The sequence below is a fragment of the Uloborus diversus genome, chromosome 1 (assembly GCF_026930045.1).
Source record: "Uloborus diversus isolate 005 chromosome 1, Udiv.v.3.1, whole genome shotgun sequence".
Classification (NCBI taxonomy): Eukaryota; Metazoa; Arthropoda; class Arachnida; order Araneae; family Uloboridae; genus Uloborus; species Uloborus diversus.
In genome coordinates, this window is record NC_072731.1 from 58,386,963 (window position 1) to 58,408,684 (window position 21,722).

A 21,722-nucleotide genomic window follows, 5' to 3' on the forward strand; every position below is an offset into this window, starting at 1 on the left:
ATATATATATATATATATATATATATATATATATATATATATATATGTAAAAGTAAATACAAATGAAAGCATTTTTTACTTATTTGTAGTCAATAGTCATTATTTTCATATTGTTACTTGTACATTTTAATAGTTTGAATTAATTTTGCAATTTATAATTTTTATTTAGAGTGCATGTTGTATAGCTATTTAAGTATAATTTTAAGAAATTGTTTTAAAAAACTTAAAATAAGATGCAAATTGCACATTTTTACATGTTAAAACAAAGTTCATTTACTTCTTCTACAAAGAAGGTTTTATATCCCTGAACGCCCAGCGTCCTCAAATGAGGACAGGCTGTAATTTTAAAATAAATTTAAAATAGGTTTTAATTTCAGGTTATATATATACTCTCAAGAGACAATAAGTCAAATTTATTAGATTCGTTAAAATATATTCGGCAGAAATAATTTGGGTGTTAATGGGTTAAAGGAAGGGAGGGGAGACCCAAACAGCGTATTCTTCATGCAAATTTTGTCGAAAAATAACAAAAAGCACTCCCACTTTTATGTGAAAGCATTGTTTTTTCAAAGTCATGGTGTATGTGGGAGGGAGGGGGGGCATTGACACGCCGTTGAAGTTCCTTAAATGACTGGCATGTCTCTTTCTTGCTGTCCATCTACTATATCGACCTCTATATTTGTCTATCTATCTATATGATCTATGCATATCTACCTCTGATAGTAATTAACAATCTTTTTATATATATATATCAGTACTAGCAAAAATACCCGGCGTTGCCTGGGTCAGTAAAAATTATGAGAAACAATCGTTACTTGCCCTTGTTTTCTGTTTTAAGCGAAAGAATTTAGAACAAACCTTTTTGACGTGATTAAAAATCAAGCTTCTTCCTTACTCATTAAACTAAAATAGCAATAAGTGTAAAGAACAAAATAGTATTCAATTAGAAACGAAAGCACGATATTTAAACATATACAAATTTGAAGAATTTCCGAAACATGAAATTAAACTTTACATGTTTAAAAAGATTTATCTGTTAGTACTTTTTTTTTAAATCTAAAACCTTCTCTGTATGGCTATTGATGTACGAACTGTTTTGAAAAATGTAGCCGCCTGTGTTCCCCTTACACTTGCTTTAGTTATTTTGGGAAATTTCAATTTTTGTGGGCACTTGGTGCAGTTTAAAATCTTGCCAAATTTGCGAGAATCATTTTGGGACACTTTCGATAATACTCCCCCTCCTTACTAATTTTTATTCTAGAAATATTGTTGCCAGATGCTGAGATACTTTTGGTCAAAATAAAATGGCACTAAACGGTTTCATCCGAAATGTTTCTAAAATAAGTAGTAAAATTTGGCGATTGTTTGAAACCGTGACAAAAGAAAAATTAATGGAAGTTTTTGTGCGGTTTATGGATTTGCCTAATTTAGTTGTTGAATTATTTTACAGTATTTTTTTTAAGTATCTTTGATTGGCGATATTTTGTTTATATGGTGAAAGCTGAGAAACATTATTACGTAGTCTTTGGGCTCAAAAACAGTGACAGTGGAAAAAACTGGCAACAGCTACTGAACCAGGGTGGCGACAGGAACAGTGAAAAAAAGTTCCCTAACTTTTCCCTGATTTCCCTGATTAAGTTCACTGAATTTCCCTGATTTACGTTACCATGGATAATGGTTTTCTTCCTTTACCGTACCTGAAAACCATTGCATATTAAATAAAATGCAGTGTTTAAAACATTATAAGCTGTTAATTTAAAAAATATATTTTGAAAATACGCTTCTTTTTCTTAGTAAAAATAGTATATTAAATTATCTACCGAGAAATATTATAGGAAATCTAAAACAATGCTTTACTTCCAGTATCCTGTTAACATAGGAATTCTAAGAAATTATTATAACCACTCGTAAAGAAATATCTAATCATCATAAAACTAAAAATGTTTATTTGGAACTAATTTTGAACTGAATTTTTAAGCAGCATAATTGTTGCTGCGAGAATAACAAGTAATTGTGAAAGTATAGAAGTAATGTAGTTTTACTTACATAAATAATGGACATACTTATGTAAAACAAATTGGAAACTTTAAACAACCAGTCATATTGAGCTATTCTCTAAACAAGAACTTAGGTTTTAACGAAGGAATACAGAATTTTAACTATTAAAAAATAGTAAAAATATTTACTTATGTACACAACTCAATTTCAAATGATTTCATTATTAGTCGAAAAAAATATCTTTATTAACAAACATTGAAATGTAAAAAAAAACAATAATTAATTTCAAAATTTATAGTATATAACTTGGTTTTAAAATAAAAGGATTTTAAAGTCTAAAAAAAAATTATATAAAAAATTTAAACCCTTCGTATAATCTAAAGCGACAGCGAATAATAAGATGGCAAAAACAAAGTTGATTTTCATTTAACATTCAATTTTAGCAATTAAATCAAAAACGCCAAGTAAAATACCTTTTAAGCTCTTAACAGCATCAATTACAAAAAAAAAAAAAAAAAATCTTGAAATCGTGATTACAGTACGCTAGCTACTTCAAGACAATGAGTAAAGGCAATGGAGCTAAGTCTTTAATGGCAACTTCCTCTTTGCCTGTGGAAAATGAATAGGAAAAAAGGGTGTTTAATTTTGCAATGCAAAAAAAAAAAATTCTTCATTTGATCAATTTTCCCTGAATTTTTATTATTTTTTCGAAATTCCCTGATATTTCCCTGATTTTTCCCTGATCAATAAAGTTCCCTGACCTCCCTGATCTGTCGCCACCCTGTGAACTCTTTCTGAAAAAATTCTGGCGATATTTCTGCTGGTTGGTTGGCTATAGTGAGCAAGTGTCCAATCAGCATAAATAATAATAATAAACCATTAATTACATAAGTTCCGTTTAAAAGTAAAATGATCCGCCAAATCCATTTATTTTTAGCCAATCTTGTGGAAAAACGTTACTTTAAGATTTGACTTGAGAAAAGCCTCAAAAATTCAGACGAAACGCAAAAATATTCAACAATATAACAATTCTTGGGAGTTGAGATGACACACTAAATAATGACGGGTTGATGAAAGCCTTGGAACAGGGAACAAAAAAGCTCATAACTCGTTTTTTATACAACTTAGAAACTTCGAACAGAATGCTATCTTCAGCAGAAAAATTGGCGCTTTCGATGGACATATAATGTTAATATATGCACGTTTTTTCCACCCCCATATTGGGGCATTTATGCGAAAATTGGGACTAAAATTGGAATAAAAAGGGAACTATCAATCGGAATTTTTTCGAACTGCTCTATAAACCTTCCCAGTACCAAACTGAACAAACGGTGAAAGTTTCAGCCAAATCTGCCGGGTAGTTTCTGAGATTCAGTCTGAGTAGCGATTCTCATTGCATACTCATCTGGAGAGAGCGGGGAAGCCGCAATCATCCCTCGAACATCATTGAAAGGGACAGGTATGGAGGTTGCGGTGTTCTCATTTGGGGAGGCATCATGCTTGTTAGTGGTACAGACCTTCACATCTACGACGCAGGTTCAGTCAACGGGACCCGTTATTGTAACAAGATTCTTCTTCCATATGTGCGTCTTTTTAGAGGCACTATGGGTCCACAGTTCCTTTTCATGGACGACAATGCACCATGTCATCGCACAGTAGCTGTCGAACAGCTCTTAGAGAGTGAGGATATTGAACGTATGGATTGGCCGGCACGATCTCCGGATCTCAATCCCATCGAGTATGATGGGATTTTCTAGGCAGATGCTTGGCAGCTCGTACCTTACCACCAGTAACGATTCGGGAGCTTCGATTCGCGCTGCAAGACGAATGGGCAGCAATGCCTCAACAACTCATTGGCACCCTCATTCTCAGCACGGGCAGATGCTGTGAAACCTGCCCAGAAGTCGGGGGAGATCATATCCCCTACTAAAGACTGGATGTTTCTTGCTGGACACCCATCACAGGGATGTTTCGGCCTTCAGTCGCATTGCGCTCCATGCTACTTTTTCAATAAAGCTTCTTTTTATCCCTCTGATTTCTCTTTTAGTAAGTGTTGCTTACATTACAAATGTCCTTACGTATTGGGGATCCTTCGGTATTAAATGAGTTGATTTGGAAAGCTTTTGTACAAAGTTATATTGAAAAAACCGTCTCGTCCTTAATTTTTGCATACCAGTGCATTTACACCAACATTTGTATGGGGGGGGGGGGGCTATGTGATTGAGATGCTTTCGGACTTCCATATATCGAAGTAGCAAATTGCCGGGAAAAAATTCGATACATAGAAATTTCGATATATAGAAACGATCTTATTTTATCATGAAAATATCCTAAAACATTAAAATTAAAGCTAATTTTTGGGCATGAAACCCAATTTCTAATTTATACGAGCATTGGATTAAATGAAAGTGAAAAATTAACAGAAATTACATTTTTGTACCTTCATACATCTTCATTCTTCGGCAGTTCAACTTGATTCGCAACATGAGGGGATTTTCGTTTTGACAATGTTATCGAGAGAAAAGTAAAAAAATCAATCTACTTAACTTGAATGATTTTTACTGAAGCTAAAAAGACTAGAAATGATAATCAACAGACAAAAAGGATAACTTGAAACTGATTTTGCAGTGTTACTGGTTACAACTAAGATAATAAAGTTATAGGAATAAGTAAGATAATAAAGTTATAGGACTAATAAAGTTATAGGAATTTAAGAACTCCAGAAGGAACAAGGACCTATATATACACCCCTCAAACCCAGATTTCTTATGAGTTTCTTAGCAACTTTTAGTAAACATAAAATTTTCTCCCCTAACCTTCATTTTTCATGAGACAAACAGTCTAAAGTAGAAAAAAAAATCTATGAATGTCTCGGAAAAAAAATCGATATACAGTCAGCGCTCATTATAACGACCACTCATTATAAAGACCAATCCATTATAACGACCTGTGCTAAAAGTTCCAACTTTGTTAAAATGAACTCTATGTTAATTTGCTTCTGGTATAACGACAAGTCTACATTATCTAATCCAATAAAGCGACCGAATTCAGCGAACACTATTCCTGGTGTTTTTTTCCAATGATACTAATATGTAACTTGGAATAATCTTTATTACCGTTTACGGATTGGAAGAAGGTGAAGAATACGAAGTGGGTATTTTTACAGCTTTGCATCTTTCTAAAACAGCATGGAATTCAGAAAAGACCATCAGGAATTGCCTCCACCATGTTGAATTTAAAAAGCAAAGGAAAAATGCTTAAATGATTTGTCAGGCAATCCAAGATGAAAATTTTGACGAAGAAGATGAAAAATTTCTAAAAAATCTGAAATTGGTAGAAGTCTTAAACTTTGACTGTTATACTTAAATCAATTATGATTTAGAATTTGTCAAACACTTGTCTGTCAGAAAATGAAGTACCTCTCGATATTGTGCACAAAAAGAAATTAATGTATCATGATCAGATGAAAAAGAAGAAATTGAGACCAAAGTTCCCAGTATGAAAAATGTTTCAAATGCTTGAGAGAATTTTAAGTGTTTCTTTTAAAAGCACGAAAAACACTATTTATCATCTATAACTGAAATGGAAAATTATGTTTTGCAAAAATCACATGTGCTCAAAAGGAAAGCAACTGTTTCTGATTTTATATTCAGAAAATAAATGATTTGTAAGTACTGTAATGCATTTTCCTACATTTTCTACTTAGAAATATTTTGTCATAATATTTTGCACCCATAATTAAAAAAAAAATTCCCAGGATAAAAAATTATTTGGGCATTTTACTGGAATCTTTAAAAAAGTGTTAATTGTATTGGAACAACGGAACATGCATGATGCATGTGCATATTTTTAAAAAAATCTATCTCTTATAATGACCACTCATTATAAAGACCTTTTTCTCTGGCACGGAGATGGTCGTTATATCCAGCGTCGACTGTATAGAGATTCTTTCGATATATAGAAACAATTTTTCTATGTAATGAACATTGAAATTTGCTGGAATTTTGATGTATAGAAAATTTTGATATGTGGAAGTTCAATGTATGGAGGCTCGACTGTATTTGCCATGCAATTATGACCAGTTTTTTACTCCTAAGTTTGCCACAACCTCTTTACGGGGCTTATGGGAAAACATTTTCAAAGTGTCTTGGATGTTAGCCCAGGTTTTACCTGATGATTTTGTTGCTTAGTCAGATTTATATATCGTTGGAAAGAGTAGAATTTTCTGTGTTCTGTGCAATTTGTTTCAATGTTCTAATCTACTTACAGCGGGAGTTATTTACTTTTTTAGCTCGAATTTGTTCAGGCTTACAAGGAGAGGTTACGGTCTCGGAAATTTAGATTGGGATGAGATTTGGTAGATTAGTATTATCCTTTAAGGGTACTCTCAGGGTAAAGTAATAAAGCGCACTAGCCATAAATTTCTGAGAAAACAGCCTTTAAAGATTTACGCGTAACTTATAAACTAGTAGAGATTGTTCGTAAACAAGCGCCCCGTGTTCATGTGGGCAGCGCTCTGAGGTTCCATGCGGCCGATTCGGGTTCAAATCCATTGCAAGTTTCTTTTTTGTTCATTTATAAAGTAACTGTTACAGCTTTGTGCTATTTGAATTGAAGATAATGCGAAATTTTTAAACACGTAAAGCACTTTAATAGAGAAAATGGAGATTAAATCGATACAATTTAAAATTTGAATTACAACGGCTACAAAATCACTGTAGAGCTTAATTTATAGATGATTTTAAACAATATAGTAATTTATATACATATACCAGAATGATATTTATCATAAAAACATGGAAAACAAACTGTTTTGACATCTCGCACAATTTATAAAGGAAGATTGCTTACAGGAGCAACTTTTTTGTGAAAGAGTAGTTGGAAAACATACTTCATTTACATTCAGGAAAATTTCTCTTTTGTCAGAAAGTTTAGAAGTATACCAGGCATATCAAATCATTTTATCAAAAATTGGCGATGACAGTTGATGGACAACTGATTGTATTTTTATGCAGTCTTCACGGGTATTTATTTCTCTATTATTTTCAACGAGATACGCGCAATTTTGTATACGTTTTATTAAATTCTTTACCTGTCTATAAAAATGGATACGAGAAATAGAACTTGATATGATTCTGATGCAATCAAATGATTTTCAGTAAGCAAGCTCTCGTAATAAACGACCGCATCTTTTAATCTCTGCTTCAACATTTCACTGTGCAATGAATTTTTATCCATTTTGCCAACAGATTTTATTCGTTTCAGGGTTACTTCAATAACCGACCATTTCGATTCACAATATTTTAAAAACTGAAATCCTTTTTCACAGTATAGAATTTTCCAGTCTAATATACAGCACAGATGATAAATAAATTTAATGATGAAAACAAACATGAACATTGCAGACGATAATAGATGGAAAATAAAGAGTTGAATATTCAATGTAAAATACAGCAGACGACAAATTTACAAATAACAGAATCAAAGAGCAAAACTATTGCTCTATCATTTACTTCGTCAAAGTTTATAACATCTAAAAATGTGTAATCACTTGTTTGTGAGAAAAGTAAATACAAATTTAATGTACTATCACACATTAAAAATACATCATTTTTTTAAAATTAAGTATTACCTTCAATTCAAACTGCAAAAAGCGGTAATAGTCACTTTATAAATGAACAAAAAAGAAACTTGCAGTGGATTTGAACTCGGATCAGCCGCGTGGAACCCCTGAGCGCTGCCAACATGACCACCCGGCACTTATTTACGAACAATCTCTACTAGTTTATAAGTTGCGCATAAATCTTTAAAGGCTGTTTTCGCAGAATTTAATGGCTAGTGCGCTTTATTACTTTACCCTGAGAGTACCCTTAAAGGATACTACTAATCTACCAACTCTCATCCCGATCTGAATTTCCGAGACCGTAACCTCTCCTTGTTAGCTGAAATTTAGGCACTACTTTCTTCATTAAATCTATCAATAAAGAGTGAAAGAATTCTCCCAGTTTTCTTTTTGCCACCGTTGGAAAAAGTGACATTTTTTACTCCAGGTCTAACTTGACCCTAGATTGAAGACCCAAACTTCTATCTCCTTTAGAAAAAAAGTTACGAGTTTTTTAAATCAAGTTCGAAAAATCTCACTTTATTCAATTTGTTAACCATTTTGTTTTCACGTTTCGATGGTTACGCTTTTTGAATCCATTGTGTGTTTTCCTCTTTCTCATTTTAATTTCTTAAACTTATTTTGTTTTGTGTTTCCATGGTTACGCTTTTTAAATCTATCTTGCTCATCTTAATTTCCTTAAAGTATTTTAATATCTGTCGTCATTGTTTGGAAAGGAAATTTTGCATGATGTTTTTTTTTTCTTTTTTAAGCCTGATTGTTGAACATACGTCACTTGACACAATTTTTATTTTCAAGGTAGACCGGACTAAGTCGGGTAATGCAGCTAGTAAACTATGTTTTTAAGTGTGTGAAGTTGAGAAAACATAAAAATTGTAAAGAAATAGTAAATTACATGAAAAAAAACTTTCAACAAAAGATAAAAGAATACTGTGCAACAAGGATTACAACTTTTTTTTTACATGGTTCCCTTGCCAGATTATTCCATGGCCTCTTCTAGTTTTGTCAAGCTTAGAAATATAGTATTATAGAAGCAAAACACTAAGTTTCTATTTCAACTGCATTTTTTATTGGGGGAGGGGAGGGTGTTAAAATAGACAGAGCAAATAAACCCTTTTAAGCTCAATAGACTTTTTGTATTGTGTAAAATTCAGAAGATGGATTGCACATAATGCAATAAAATTATGCTTCCATGTACAATAAAGAGCACAGTATTATAATTCCCGCCAACATTGACATGGTTGCAGAATGAATACTTGAATGTGAGTTCTAACCAACTTGACTTACTTGATAACAGTTGTGCAGATGGCTTCAACTTAGCTTCTTCTAAAGTTTCATTTATTTTTTCATCAGAAGATTTGACTGTCTGCAATGATTTTTCACACTAAAATGAAAGTAAGAAATGTGAATAAATAATTGAAACTAGAGGCAGAAAGCGCAGCGTGGCCAAAGCGTTAAATACCGAAGCTTTGGCCAACATAATAGCATTCTTTTATGATTTTAGTTTTTTTATACACTAATAATTCAAAACTACATTAGTTGAATCTGATTAAAAACACCTTCTGGTTCTGGTGATGTAAAGTGGTCTTGATCACACATCAAATACAGGTATAAATCTTTGAAATAAATGGAGGAAGAGTAAACATTTCTTTTTTCAAAATTTTAAAATTTACAGAAGGGCTCAAAATTAAGTGCTCCGGGACCACAGAAACATCCATCGGACCAGCAGAATATAAATTTCAGTGGTCCATGGGACCAGTAAAGTTTATCTTTCCAAAAATTGTAAAAATGAAATTTTTTTTAAATTTGTTGAAAGTTTGTGGTTTTATTAACTAGAAAATTGCTCGTCAATGTACGACGGGTGAAAATTGCTTCTACATTTGAACGGAGCAATTGCTAGTTTGAAATTTTAATCCTAACTCCATTGGATTAACTCTAAACTCCAGTAGATAGCGTTCAATGTTGACCACTTTTTTGTTTCTTCATTCTCCGAAAATGAGTCTTACCAGTAAAACAGTCAAGGTACCGTATCCAGTTCAGTCTTGTCAAAATAAAGCATTTCCCTGCATGTCAAACATTACCAAAAATAATTATCAAATTATCATCCTCTGGCGCGAGTTTCATTGTTGATGACGTTAGAGTGTTGCTCGATCAGTGAGTTCGCTATTACATATATGAGAATGTTTAAGTTTTCCTTGCAAGAAAAGATAGGTTAAAAAATTTCTACAACATACTGCATGTTGTTTCTATCTGTTGCTTTGGTCTATTCAAAAACTGCAAATTGACTCCATATAACATTTTTTTTTTTCCTTTTTTTTTTGAAAACCAAGATGCGAGAATAGACCACTAAAATTTTGTAGGACCCAGTGAAAATTTTGTAGTTACTGGTCCTCTGGACTGGTGATACATTTATCTAGCTTTCTATCCCCAATTACAGGATTGTACTCAATGGGAAAGAGTACAACCTTGTAATTAGGGATAGCCTTCCTTCAATTTCCTTCATTTTTATTTCTAAAAATAAAAATGAAGGAGGTTTGAAAGAGAAAATGAGATTTTGAAAGATTACTTTTACCACATTGAAATTGCTATTTCCTAATCTTTTTTTTAACATGATTACTTAATGTATCACGTTTATTTAAGTATTTTTGTAAAATTTTAAACAGTTCGACAAACCAATTTGCACTGCTGGGAATGAGGAGGATGGAAAACAATACATATTAGTGATTTCCCCAGCCCAAAAATGGGACGGGCACTTCCAAATCCCAAAAATGGGACGGACACTTCCAAATAAAAGAGCAATGTAATTTAATTAAAAGGTGCTTTTTAATAGAAATTTTGTAGTGGAGAAGGTATTTTTTTAAAAACTTTTTTATATGCTATACGTGTGAAGTGGAAAGGGGGGTACTTGAAATGAGTGTGAGCCCTGAGACTGCAGGTCTATTGTACTGATGCTATTCGCATAGATACAAAATCTAATTATTTTAAAGCAGTTTTTTAATTAATAATTAATAAAAAACTTTACATTACAAACTCATAAAATTTATATTCAAATCAAATTATACGGGAAACAAGGGATTTAGGTATTAAGGACAAGCTTGCATGAATCTTTACATTTTGGAAAAAAAGGTTTGCAGGGATGTGCCGACCAAAACTCGCTTTTGGAGCAGTAAAATGGTGAATTTGGAGCAGCCTGGAGCAGTAAAATTGCAAATTTGGAGCAGCCTGAAGCAGTAAAATTAAAGATTTGCAACAGCTTGCAGCAGCAGGAATTTAAATTTTGCATCAATTTGGAGCAACTATACATATTTTACACACATAAATATGTGTGACATGATAAAATTCTAAAAAAAGGAGATTAAGGATGCAAAAACGCCATAGCTCCAACTACTAATTGAAACTCTCTTGATTACATTTCTTTTATTATTGTTATTATTTTTTTCTTTGTCTAATATTTTAGAAAAAGACTAGTCCTGTCCTGCTCTACTTTTTTCTTACACTTCTGATTTAAATTTAGTTTACACATTAACTATGCAAGATACATCACTGCTTTAGTGCACGTTTAAGTTATAGTGCTTTCATACCTATTTTTAAAATTTGTTTGCTTTAATATGTAGTTCATATATATATATCTAAACGACTCAAGATATATGTATAATTCTCGTACATAAAACTCAAACATATTCAAAAAGGCAAAGAATGTTTAAATTTAAAAACTTTACTTCAACAAGTTACAAGTGCACTAAGTTACTTACTTACATTTTACCTCATATATATGTATATATATATATATATATATATATATATATATATATATATATATATATATATATATATATATATATATATACCTTATTATCCCTCATTATCCGGCATGCAGGAAAAAGCAAGGTTGACCAGAATGCCGGGAAATTCGAATTTTCCGACATGCCGGATAATTTGAGGTTTATTTTGCAACAAACAAAAGTAAATTTGCCCCTTCAGTTCTAATCCAAAAGCAAACCTTTGTAAAGAAAAAAATTAATTAATCCCGAGAGTAACCTTCTTTCAAAAAGAATGTGTATTGCACATAATGTGCTTGTTATTTATGGTAGGTCATTATTAATGGAGTTAAATATATGCCAATAAAGTAATCAATTTTGAAGCAATCATCATTAATGCGATTTGTCCATAAGTTTTTTAAATAAATCTTTTTAGGTTCCTTTTAGGGAGTTAAGTTTAATTATTATTTATTGAATAACTGAGTTAAATTCTTTAGCACTGGTTTACGGGCGGTAACTTACTGCTTAAATGTTTGCTTACTTAGTTTTAATTTAATTTTTAATTTGTTATTAAACAATTTTTTTCTTGCTAAAATAGCAAATGTCATTGTTAGTAAATATAATTTTACAAAATTAAACTACTTATTAATACCAATAAGATATGTATAGAACTTATATTCATTTTTAAACTGAACACTTATGTTTATAGTATTAATTTTTTTCTAACCTCGATTTTTCCGACATGCCGGAAAGGACCAGGCAAGTGTTATTGAAAATCTGGTGACCCCCGAATTTTGAGGCATGCCAGATAATGCAAGGTAATACAGTAGGCATTTATGCCATATACTGAACGGCTTGATTAACAAATCTGAATATCAAGCATAGGCAACATTTAAACTTTTATTTTCAAGTGCTTGATATTTAATCACAAAATTAATAATGAAAAAAAAAAAGGTTTTGAGAAATGATGTCATAAGAAAAGGCATTTTAAAATACAGGTGAAAACATGAAAAATGTGAAAACAAATAAATAAATAAAGATAAAAAAATTTTAATACTCCCTAAGAATATAGAAAAAATGCCAGAATCTGAGAAACTTGAAATGTCTGCATATTCATTACCAGAGCATTAGAATTCCCAGATTTTTGCTATTTTAAGTGTCTCCAACCAAAATTAGCGATCAATTTTTTGTAATAAAATCTTAAGAAACACCAAGATTAAAAACTTGCGAAAAACATTAGTTTCACAGATGGCATCTGCTTAAATCAATTGGGAATTACAACTGGATTGACATTTTCGAATGGGCGTGGCAAAAAGACAAACTTACAAGTCCCCCTTTTCTGAAAACAAAAGATAGGAGTGGTTGAAAATAATGATCAAAACAAAATTTTTCAAGTCAAAGGTACAGAATCACATAATAAATTGAAACAATCGAGTTTTTCAAAAGCGGATGCAATCGGATTTAGAAACACGCAAAAAATCGGGACTAAGTCAGAAATCGTAAAAACAAGCTCCAAATGCATAAACTTGATAATCTGCAAAAACTGCTAAATATGCTGAAGGAACTGCATCATTAAATGCAAAATCGCACTTTTGGCGCAAGTTTGTCCGATTTGGTGCAGAAAAGTCCATTTAGCGGCCATTGCCGCAATTTGGCTCAATTGGCACAGCTGGCACATACCTGGGTTTGCTTTTGTAATGAAGTTTTATTAAAATTTCAAAATGGCAAGGAGGGCAGGCACATTGAGAAATGCAAAGAAAAAATGAAGCAGGTCGCCTTGCATATTAATTTAAACGGAGGACAGGTGCAGCACCCTCCTAAAAATTGCTAGAGGGAAACATCTGGACATAACAAGCACGAATCCACTGAGAAATCATTTCCAGCGCGTATAGTTTGTAAAATAAAATTCAAGAAGGTTTTAAGGAACATGGGAACCCTGGAATTAGTACCATCGGAATTTTTGTATGAATGTATGTGCATGTCTCCCTCTTCCCCAGAAGTTTAATACCTAACAAAACTTACAACTAGTTACTTTAGGTACACAAATGGATATACAAAACGAAAATATTTATAATGAAAACCATTAATTACCTTGCAAAAAGAATCAACATGTGACACAGCACGTTCAAATGCTGGTCCAGAGTCATAAAAATAGTTAGACTCTATACGAGATGTTAGTGTTTTCAAACTGTTGAATGCATCAGTAAAGCCACCGGTTGCACAAGCATGGACATCATTTAGAGCCGCATTAGTTTTCTTATGGAGTGACTTCAGTTCTTCACGAGGCAGGAATAAATCAAACTGGAAAAACATACTTACATAAAATACAAGACTTAAAGTACTCAGGGTTGACATTTCAGATTTCAAGATGCTAGCCATGAAATCAGTCAAACTTTGAAAGTTTTGCTGAATTTTGAGTCTCAGTCAAAGGTTAATTTCAACAAGTTTTAATCAGGGTTGGCAAGGTTTTGGACACTATGGTAAAAACCACGGTAAAAACCCTGGTTTTTACCGTCCTGTCCAAAACTATATTTTTAGAAAAATTGTATTCAGTGAGAAAACATCAAAAACAGAATAAAATGTATCAAAGCAATGTTTTATAATGAACATTTATTCAATGAGAACATTCAACTTATTTATGCACCTGATTTTAATCTAGTTACATAGAAGTTGAATTCTTGATTAAAATTTCAATTTGTATGAATGAGTTGATTTTTTTTATTTTTTATTAGCAACTAAATTTCCTTATGTTTATGTATGTTTACAAATGAAATCAGGGTTGGCAAAGTTTTTACCATCCTGTTCAAAACCTTTGTGTCAAAAACTATGTTTCGAGAAACTATATTTTGTGAGAAAATATTAAGAACAGAACAAAATGTGTTAACATTATTTTTTGACTATTTAATATATTTGTTCAATGTGAACATTCAAATATAAATATATATGTAACTGATTTATGCAGCTGATTTTAATCTAGTTACGTAGAAATTAAATTCTTCGTTAAAATTTCAAATTGTATGCTGGAGTTTTTTTCTCTCTCCATAAACCAAAATTTTCAACATTTATGCATGTGTGCAAAAGAAAATGTTCCAAATATAGTGCAATAATTGACTTAAATGCAATAAATTACAATTTTTTATTGATACAGAAAGTATTATATTAAAGATATGAACTAAAAAAAGAACAGCACAAGTGTTATAACATGAGTGTTTAACCATCAATTTTTTTGTTCTTTATTTGATTTAAAAAGTAATTTTCATTATAACATCAGACAAAACTTATTAGCAAAAACCATTAAAATTTTTTTTTTTTTTTTTTTGCACTTAAATATTGCACATTTAATAACATTTCTTTGAGTTATAAATAGAACTGGAATTAGTTGTGTTGGTAGTGTTGTGAATTTGTTTTCACGACTCTACCAACTGTTACATAAGGAAGCTTTTATGTCATAATTATTGGCAATTTTTTTAGTAAAATATTTTTTAAATGAACATTTTGGAGAAAAATATTATCAACTACACATTAAAATTAAACCTCATTAATATCTATATTTATGCATTATGAATATTGCAGTAAATACGAATTGATTAGATTACACAACTTAACCTTTTCATAGTTTTGCACGGTAAAAACCACCAGTCCTGTCCTAAACCAGTTTTGGACAGACCAAAACCCAACCCTGTGATATTTTAATTAATATTTTTCCTTTCGAAATATATACAGCAAAACCTGTGGAAGTTGACCACTTGAGGTGTGTCAACTTAGACAGGTGGTCAACTTATAGAGATTGATACATATGATAATTGGAAAATAATGTACCTGACAAAGGCGGTCAACTTTACAGGTTTAACTATCAATTGCATTGAGACTGCAAAAAAGTAACATTATTCAGAATAGGTTTTTAGAATGAGGGCAGCAATTCCATAAATACTTTGATCTACTATAACCAGAGTTTGAAGTAACCTCAGCTTTTGAAAATATCAAATGTTTTTTGAATTTGTCTAAAATATTGCTCAAATTGGGGAAGGATGTGGAATTATATATAATCTATAGCATTCATACAGTGAGACCTACAAGTCTATACACATAGATTTAATTGGAGATTCTCCCCATGTAAAAAAAAGTAAAAGTTTCTCTATACAATAAAAACATGGCTTTCCCACCTCCAAGAGATCCCATAGCACCTACAGCCATGAAATTTGGTACGGATTCGTACTTTAAAGCATTGTTTTTTAAAATTCAAATTACAGTGAAATTTCATTACAAGGAATACAACGTTTCAACAATGAAATATTTGCTTCAATGAAACAAAGTTTCTGTCTCGATTAAATTTCCATTGCATTGCTTGAATTTTATTACAATGTAATTACTATTACAATGAACAAAATTTGCAGTCCTTTAAAGTTCTTTGTAACTGGATTTCACTGTAGTGTTTTGCAATTTTTTCAACTAAAATTTCACACAAATTGCCCTTCATTAACTTGGTGGTGTAACAGCCCATGGGGGCCAAGGCCTACTGTCAGTTTTCTTGATACAGGGCTTTGAGCTGCAAAGCTAGATATTCGAGTTAGGTGGTCAGCCGAAGGCAAAACCCTCAGTGTGTGACAAAAAATTAATTAGTGTATTATGAAATTTAATTAGCTTTAATTAACAGCACGGTCAATTCTTGTTTAGTCAGTTAAATTTTAAACTAATTACCATTTTATTAATTTTAGTTTTAATTGGATTAATTTTTAACAGTTACGTTTGACCAAGCAAACCTCTTGCAAAGTTCGTGCAAACATGGACCCCACCTAAGTTCTAGCTACATGCTTACTCTTGTGAATATTACTGATTAATTTTGCCTTTTCAGGCAATTTCTGCATGATTTAATTAAGTACAGTCAGACCCCGATTTAACGAACCTCTATTTAACGAATTTCATGATTTAACGAATTTTTCTCTATCCCCGACTAAAATGAAGGCAAAAACTCCTATTTACCGAACAATAAATCCCAAATTAACGAATTATTTTAACAGCCTGAAACATTTTTTTTTGTTAATTTGAGTTAGGAAATATTGGATTGTTTTCCAAATGTTGTATCCGTCTTGTCCGAAATAGAACGACTTTTCTTGGAAACTAATTTTTGACGGGCGAGAGGGCAACCAACTAATATTGATTTTGATGCAGAAAGCAATAATGATACTCCCATTAAAACTTACCTTTTCAAATGCTTTACATGGCCTGGAAACTGTAAAAACATATCTCATGCAGCAGGCTGCAAATGACACAGTATTTTTTTCTCTCCATAAAGTCGAAAGAACTATTTCGAGTCAAGTATCAAGGAAATTGTCAAACATCAATTACTCAGTAGTTTAAAATTTTAAATTAACTAGTGTGTAATGAGTCGTGAAATGCTGAATAAAAAGTGCACTTTCTAATTATGGATATTTTTGCACAGTTGCTTATTAGGGATTTAAGATAGGGTAAGTGCAGTTAAAAAATAAAAAATAATTCACACCCTGATTTAAAGTATAAAAGTTTTAGTCCCAATGAATTCGTTAAATCGAGGCCCGATTGTAATAGTCATTGTGTAACAAAAACACAAAGAAACGGTAAATGGTTTGAAATACTGCAATTGAATATGATATGAATTTGATTACCTTATACTCTTCGAATGGAAATGGTTTTCCATGGGTCCAATGGTCATTCCATCTTTTTGAACATTTTTCTTTCTCTTCAAAACTAAACTCCTCCAACCTTTCTAGGTAACCTTCATTTAAGTCTTTAGATTTTTTTACTATTTCATCCAGGGTAGGAATCTGATACCTAACAAAAATAAAAGTTTAATTATTTATTTTCAAAAGAAATGTGGAACAATTTTCAAAATATAAGTTAAGAACTATAAACTGCTTTAACAAATAAAGTTTGAGGTAAGTATGATTATTTCTTTCTTTATTCATTTTAGACTGGTATGCAATTGTAAAAAACACATAACTTTTAATACAGTCGGACCTCCATATATCGAAGTAGCAAATTGCCGGAAAAAAATTTGATATATAGAAATTTCGATGTATGGAAACGATCTTATTTTATCATCCTAAGTATCCTAAAACATTAAAATAAAAGCTAATTTTTAGGACTCGACCGATGCATCGGCGCCGACGGTTCAACAATTTAGCCATCGGCGTCGGCGGCCGATGCTAACTTGCGGGAAACATCGGCCTTAAAAAACATCGAAAAGCCAATGGAATTGGCCGATGTTTTTGAAAAAAAAAGGATCTTTGCTGTTTTACTTTTTAATACAAAGTAAATGGAGTTGTTGTTTTCATATAAAATTATTTACTTAAATTTCAGTATGAATTTCTATTTTTAGTCATCCCTAGAAGAGTTTTTAATATTACATTCAGGTACCAAACAAGTTAATTACTGCGTTGTTTCTTGCAGCAGAATGTACGTATGTATCTGTCATAAGTCATAACTCAAAAATGATAATCTGTAGAAGGTTCAAGTTTCGTATGTAGGGTCTGCGGACGTTCCAGTTGTGCACTTCCCTTTTTGTTTTCGATCGGGTGTTCTGAAAAGCCTGTTTACTCATTTTTTGTGGCTATTAATTACTTATTTCAATGCAAAACTAATATAGCGTCTCAGACTGACGATCATTTGGTGATATATTGCCGAATTGGAGACCATGGAAACAAATATGAGATGGCGAAACCGATTTTTGTGTCATTTTATTAGATTCCCGTTGAACCGAAGGTAATTTTTTATTTTTCGATATTTGTAATATGAATCACAGTAATGCAGTCTTTTCTGTATTGCTTCAGCGGAGTTACAAATTTGGGACCCGTCGAAATACATTTTGGGGATCACAGAAGTTGTAAAACATTTATCATTCGCATTTTTGTAACTCATTCGGTGGCCCTATGTTTATGGGGCCTCTCGCGCAATTGCAACATTTGCTATATTTTAAATCCGCCATTGCATGTCAAAACAAACTCGGGTGCAAGTTTTGAAAGGGTTTTCTGCTCAATGTTTATGATTATTTTGAACTCTATTTTTACGACTATTTTTTGAATTTCCAAGAACACTTGCGTGCCCCTCCTCCCACTCCCTCAATTTCTGAAATTAAACTCTAGTTGTATTTCTGAGTAGTTTAAGACTAACACCATTCATAAAATTGGAGATTTTTTTTTTTCAAACTTTATCTATTGTTTAGAAAGAATTTAGGGCATTAATGTAAGAAATTGATTAAAGACGTTTTGAATGGTGACATAATTCGGAAATCAAAGGGACTTTTGAATTTTTTTTTTTTCGGAAGTGCTAAAGTAAATTCAGAAACTCTTCCAAGGCGTTGGTGTTAGCTGTTCTGTACTAAAAAAATGAGGCAGAGGTTGGGGCCGAAGTGTGATTTACTCCAAAATCAGAGGGTGACCCCCCTAAACCCACTTCGTTGTTTCAAGCATTTCTTAAATATTTAACGATTATTTATTTTGGTCAAGAAATGTCATTTTGCGTTTTTATCATACTTGTTTCACCTATATTTCGTAAATTGCCATCTTTTTTGCATCATTAATAGCGATTGATTTTTTTTCTGTTGTAAGTAACTATTTTTATGTATTTATATAAAATCAATGAATAAGTTATTTTCGTTTTTTATAGAAAAGTTGTAAGGATTTTTCTTTTATGCAATTTTTCAAATTTCAGAAAATTATTGTTAAATTGAAAAATTTAATTTGAACTTGTTTGTAAAGCTTCATAAAAGATTAAACAATCAAATTGTTCAATACTATGTGTGCAAACATCAGATCAAGTAGTATATGTATTCAGTTATTAACATGGTGTAAATATTGAGTTTGTTTATTGTACCTGCGTTTTAAGAACCTTGCTGTTTTTATGACTATTTTTTTTCAGCAAAATGTATGTCACTGTTATAGCTTTTATGAAAAATGCAAACTTTTCTATTCATAAATTTTAAATAAGTATAAAAATATTACTATTTTGATTTAATATTGTAATTTCTGTTACCTTTCTTGTTTAATTTGATGACTAAAAAATGTCTATGTGCAATCTTTCCACTTTAATTGCGTAATTTGTTGACGGTTTCATAGTTCTATTCTTTTTTTTTTGAATGATTAAACAACGTAATTTAATTTTTTTTAACAATGTTTAGTGTACCTAAATCCATACAATATTGCAACATTACTGAAATCTTAGTTATATGCTCAATTTAAAAAAAAAAAACAAAAAAACAAAACCAATTGGTTATTAAACAGTCTCTTTGTTTTTCTTCCTTCTTTTTTTGGCTATTGTTCTTTCTCTTTCATCATACAGCAGTCAAAAAAGGAGAAGCATAACTACACCCTATACAGATTGTACGTAGTACGATGCAAAAGTTCGGGGGACAAGGTGTATAAAATCTTACCCAGAATAGTTCACATTACCGAAGCACATCCACCTTCAAAAAGTCGCCTTAAGGGACTATGTACTTCTGCCAGTGTTCACAAAACTTTTGGAAACACTCCTGGAAGCCATTTTTCGCTACCTTCTATGATGCAGCTTCATTTTCTCCTGACAGAAAAAAGCGGCGTCTATGCAAATGTTTTTTTGCTGGGAACAGGTAAAAGTCACATGGAGCTAAGGCCGACGAAACGTTATGTTATTTGTTTGTCATATCAGAGTATTGACCAATCGAACCGTGTATCATCAACATGAAAGTCGCCTTCTTCCCCACGATGAAGTTAAAGCAGCAGCGCAAGAGGCCTTACAGGCATTTGCGAAAAATGTCTTCCAGGAGTACTTCTAAAAGCTATACGAACGTTGGCAGAAGTGCATAATCATTCAAGGTGACTATTTTGTATATAGATATATGCTTTGGTAATGTGAACTATTCAGGGTAAGGTTTTATACAACTTGACCTCGAACTTTTAGATCCTACTATGTACGTATGAGTTTTCAATTTACTATTTCATAACGTTTTTGAGTGATGCAAGTTTACCCGCATGAAGACATCACAAGAGACTTTGCGATAATTAACTGAGGAGGCGTTCAAAATGGATATTTGGTTATCTATATGTTCTTAGGTACATGTGTATGTACAGATGTGCCGAAAAAACTTGTGAAGTATAATTTTAGTATTTTTAGTATTTTTAGTGAATTGATCTAAGTTTGTATTTTCATACCTCTTTTGCCGTGAGAGATAAAATAATACAGCATAGGAAAAACTAAGTCTTTGCCACTCTACCTAAGAGGAAACAATGGTGAATATTTTCCTTTCTTAAAGTGAAGTTCTGTAAGAGAACCATCTCTATAAAGAAAACGCAGCGCAACTATTTCGTGATATTTAAATGAGCATTATTGGTCATTCGAGATCACTCCTAACGACTCTGAATTGACTACACAAATTCCTTTTACCAAATGACTTGAATCATTAAGTGAACTTCAGAGATTTTCTGCATTAAAAAATCTGCATTAAAGGTAGAAGAAAGCATTCGAATGACTTTTCATCATTATCATTTGACTCCCAGATCGTCAAAAGTTTGTTTTAAAGTCAAAAACAATGATGGGGTTCCTTGAAGTAAAGGCAAAGCTCTAAGGGTTCTGTGGTCTTAAAAGTTTGAGAACCGCTGATATCGACAATGTCAGATGCTTGCAAACAATTTCTAGCACCAGCAAAGAAATAATCAAAATTTAAAAAAAACTGAAAAGGGCAACTTAGCAATAAATGTTGCAGACAAGTGTTTTGGGATCACAATAGCCTATTTTCTCAATGCAAAAAGGGGAGGAGATTATGGAAGCAAAATTATGTATTCTATTCACAAGCTTCTATCTTCTTGAATTTAAAAAGGGGCTCCTTGTAACATCTAAATTACAAATCTAATAATTTATTTTGTTATTTTGAGCTTTAAATTTAGCTTTTATTGTTCCTTAATGAGCAGTTACATAAAACTTTGCTCACAACATGTTTTCAGTTACGAGCTAATAAAAAATAGTTCATTTCCTGCATGTTTTGGGAGGTATTTGTTTGCTTATCATACTTCCACGAGCTTTTGCTTGAAAAGTTTCCTATAATTAACTTACATATCATCATTGCGAACCCAGATTGGCTAATTTAACATTGGCGTGAAAACATTGGATTAAAATGGCAATGATCGTGGACTGGTCTGTCGGTTAGGGAAAAATTCTAAACTGGTTTAATGATGTGGGATGAACACCAATTTTTTGTAATGCACCAATGCATCGCTCAAGCCTAATATATAGAGGTTATGGCACCAAAAGTATACACAGGAGTGTGTTTATATAAAGTTGTTCTGATAAGAAAATCCATAAAAAAACTCTACTTTAGATACTTCATAACACAATTT

The 21,722-nt window shown here is 31.9% G+C and overlaps 1 protein-coding gene across 1 annotated transcript in view; it reads right to left on the bottom strand.

Moving 5' to 3' along the window:
• The window catches only part of LOC129234583 (uncharacterized), a 93,151-nt gene that overhangs the window by 6,514 nt on the left and 64,915 nt on the right, over positions 1–21,722 (bottom strand). Inside the window, exons 7-9 of the mRNA XM_054868606.1 lie at positions 17,022–17,187; positions 13,471–13,680; positions 8,909–9,005 (exon numbers count right to left, since the gene is read on the bottom strand). Coding sequence (XP_054724581.1) covers positions 8,909–9,005; positions 13,471–13,680; positions 17,022–17,187 — 473 coding nt within the window. The remainder of the gene's footprint in view (positions 1–8,908; positions 9,006–13,470; positions 13,681–17,021; positions 17,188–21,722) is intronic.